The sequence below is a fragment of the Aegilops tauschii genome, chromosome 1 (assembly GCF_002575655.3).
Source record: "Aegilops tauschii subsp. strangulata cultivar AL8/78 chromosome 1, Aet v6.0, whole genome shotgun sequence".
Lineage (NCBI taxonomy): Eukaryota > Viridiplantae > Streptophyta > Magnoliopsida > Poales > Poaceae > Aegilops > Aegilops tauschii.
In genome coordinates, this window is record NC_053035.3 from 32,605,400 (window position 1) to 32,608,572 (window position 3,173).

At 45.3% G+C, this 3,173-nt stretch overlaps 1 protein-coding gene across 1 annotated transcript; it reads left to right on the plus strand.

Moving 5' to 3' along the window:
• Positions 1 to 437: 437 nt before the first annotated feature.
• On the plus strand, positions 438 to 920 carry LOC141027179 (uncharacterized). The gene has a single exon (XM_073504156.1). It carries the CDS (start codon positions 438 to 440, stop codon positions 918 to 920), a length of 483 nt encoding a protein of 160 aa, XP_073360257.1.
• The last annotated feature ends 2,253 nt before the right edge of the window (positions 921 to 3,173 follow it).

Below are 3,173 nucleotides of genomic sequence, written 5' to 3' on the forward strand. Positions count from 1 at the left end.
AAACTTGGAACAAGGATATACTAAGCTTAAACTAAACTGTACGCCCACGCATATAACCAATTCCGGATGCCTACCATCCCTACCAATGTCTGTTGGTTTGTTTGTGACCTGCATGTCGAAAGCCCCTTCATATCGTGTGTAAAGATTGTTAGACATAACGATAGGTAACGTGATGGTTTCTGTTTCTGTAACGTAACCTTACGTAACTCTGTATCCTCTCCCGATCCCGATCCAATCTCTCCTAGTCGCCTGTAACCGAGATCGATCGCTACTTGTAATACGCCACGGCAGAGGCTTCTCTGTACGTAATAAATATAGATCGGGACCCTCCTCGTAAGGCAGGGAACGCTTTCAAAAATCACGATTCTTACATGGTATACAGAGCAAGGCTCTTCCTTATCATCTAGCGACCCACGAAACAGAACGCATCTATCGCCATGGCCTCCACCTCGGGTGCTGTCGTCCTCAACCTTGGCGCACCACCAACCGAGAAGCTAATAAGGGGGAACTACCTTCTCTGGAAGGCCCAAGGAATGCCGGCCCTGCGAGGTGCGCAGGTGACCGGCCTCCTGGATGGCAGCGACGCTGCACCACCGAAAACGGTGGAGATCGCTCAAGCGGACAAGACCACGACAACAGGGACAAATCCCTTGTACGGTCCGTGGCTGGCGAAGGATCAGCAGGTTCTGAGCTACCTGCTGAACTCCCTCTTGCAAGAAATCCTTGCACAGGTCATCGGTAAGGACAACACCTTTGATCTTTGGACTGCTCTTACGACATTGTTCGCCTCGCAGTCACAATCTCGAATCATCAATCTGAGAATTGCCATCGCCAACACCAAGAAGGGCAACATGACAAGCAACGTCTTCATCGCCAAGAGAGCCTCGGCGATGAGCTGGCTGCGGCTGGTTGTCCGGTGAGCGGTCCAGATATGGTCGATTACATCCTTGCCCCGCTTGATCGAGACTACGATCCCATCGGTGCAGCAGTTGGTGCTATCAAGAACTCCATCACCGTAGATGACCTCTTCTTGCAGATCTCTGCGTTTGACCAAAGGATGGAGATGTTGGGTGATGGACCAACCGATTTTCGCTCATCTGCCAACGCCATCTACAGAGGGCGCGGGCAGTCTCGTTCCAGAGGAGGCCGTGGGCGAGGAAACGGGGGACAACAACAACAACAACAAGTTTTATGCGGGCGGTGCAAGAGCCTGCTGGCATCGATATGATGAGGACCGTGAGGAGAAAAAGGCGGCCAACCTCATCACCAACTCCTACCGGATTGACACAAACTGGTATGCAGATTCAGGCGCCACTGAACACATCACGGGGGAGCTCGACAAGCTGACAATGCGAGAAAGGTACCACGGAGGTGACCAAGTGCACACAGCTAGTGGAACTGGTATGGATATTACTTACATTGGTAACTCAATTGTTAAAAACCCCGTAAAAGATTTGCATCTAAATAAAGTTCTACATGCCCCTCATGCATCAAAAATCTTGTCTCTATTCATCGGTTCACTCTTGACAACAATATTATCATAATATTCTATCCTTATTCTTTTGTGATTAAGGACTTGGAAACGAGGAGAGTAATCTTTAGAGGAAAGTTTGGGGGAGGTCTCTATACGCTCATATCATCATTATCTTCATCATCATCAAATAAACAAGCATGGAGTGTCACCAAACCATCCACGACAAAGTGGCACAGCCGATTGGGTCATCCATCTTCAGCTATTGTTCAACATGTTCTTATAGAAATAAACTTCCTTTTGAGTCTAGTATTGAGTCAATTTGTGATCCGTGTCAACAAGCTAAGAGTCATCAATTACCATATCCTGTCTCTACTAGTGTATCAACTGCTCCATTGCAACTTATATTTTCAGATGTGTGGGGGCAGCCCATGCACAAAGGGGTTAAATGTCTTGATGTTCCCACGGGCAGGGTCTATATATCTAGAGACGTTACTTTTGATGAATCAGTCTTTCCTTTTGAAACCGTTCATACAAATGCCGGATCCCTCCTTCATAAAGAAATTCTTCTTCTTCCATCTAATCTTAATTTTGATCATGGGGGACACAATTGTGCTGACCAATATGATAATAATCTTGCGAGTTCTAGTTCTTCTCTTAGCCTGTGCAGATTCATCGAGCAATTGCAGAAGAAAACGGAATAGAAAACGGTCAGAATGATCAAAATCCAGCTGAAGATGGTGCTATATTTCATGTGCCGGTTGGAGAATGATAACCCATAAGTATAGGGGATCGCAACAGTTTTCGAGGGTAGAGTATTCAACGCAAATTTATAGATTCGACACAAGGAGATCCAAAGAATATTTGCAAGTATTAGCAACTGAGTTGTCAATTCAATCACACTTGGAGATTAATTATCTGCAGCAAAGTGATCAGTAGCAGAGTAATATGATAGCTTTGATAGTAGTGGTAGCAGCAATAGTAACGGTAACATTGATACTAATAGTTTTGTAGCAGTGACAACAGTAACAGCAGCAGTAGTAACTTAGCAAGATCAATATGTAGGAAAATCGTAGGCATTGGATCGGTGAATTCGTTGGATGACATTCATCATATAACAGTCATAACCTAGGGAGATATGGCACTAGCTCCAGTTCATAAATATAATGTAGGCATGTATTCCGTAAATAGTCATATGTGCTTATGGAAAGAACTTGCATGTCATCTTTTGTACTACCCTCCCGTGGCAGCAGGGTCCTATTGGAAACTAAGGGATATTAAGGCCTTCTTTTAATAGAGAACCGGAACAAATCATTAACACACGGTGAATATATGAACTCCTCAAACTACGGTCATCACCGGGAAGTGTCCTGACTATTGTCACTACGGGGTTGCCGGATCATAACACGTAGTAGGTGACTATAACTTGCAAGATCGGATCTAGAACATAGATATAGGCCTTGTTTGGTTCCATGAGTTAGATTTAGTTTGGGATAGTTTGGACTCAACTAACCCAAAAATATCCAAACGGGAGGGTTAGTTTGAGTTAGATGCATCTAACCCACCCAAAAAATCTAACCCACCCAAGAGGTGTTTATTTGGGTTAGTTCTCCTTGGAACCACTAGAAAAACACCTTTTTCTCTCACTCTCCCCGCAGCATACCCCCTCGTCTCCCGCGGCCCGTCCAGCACGCCGGTAAGC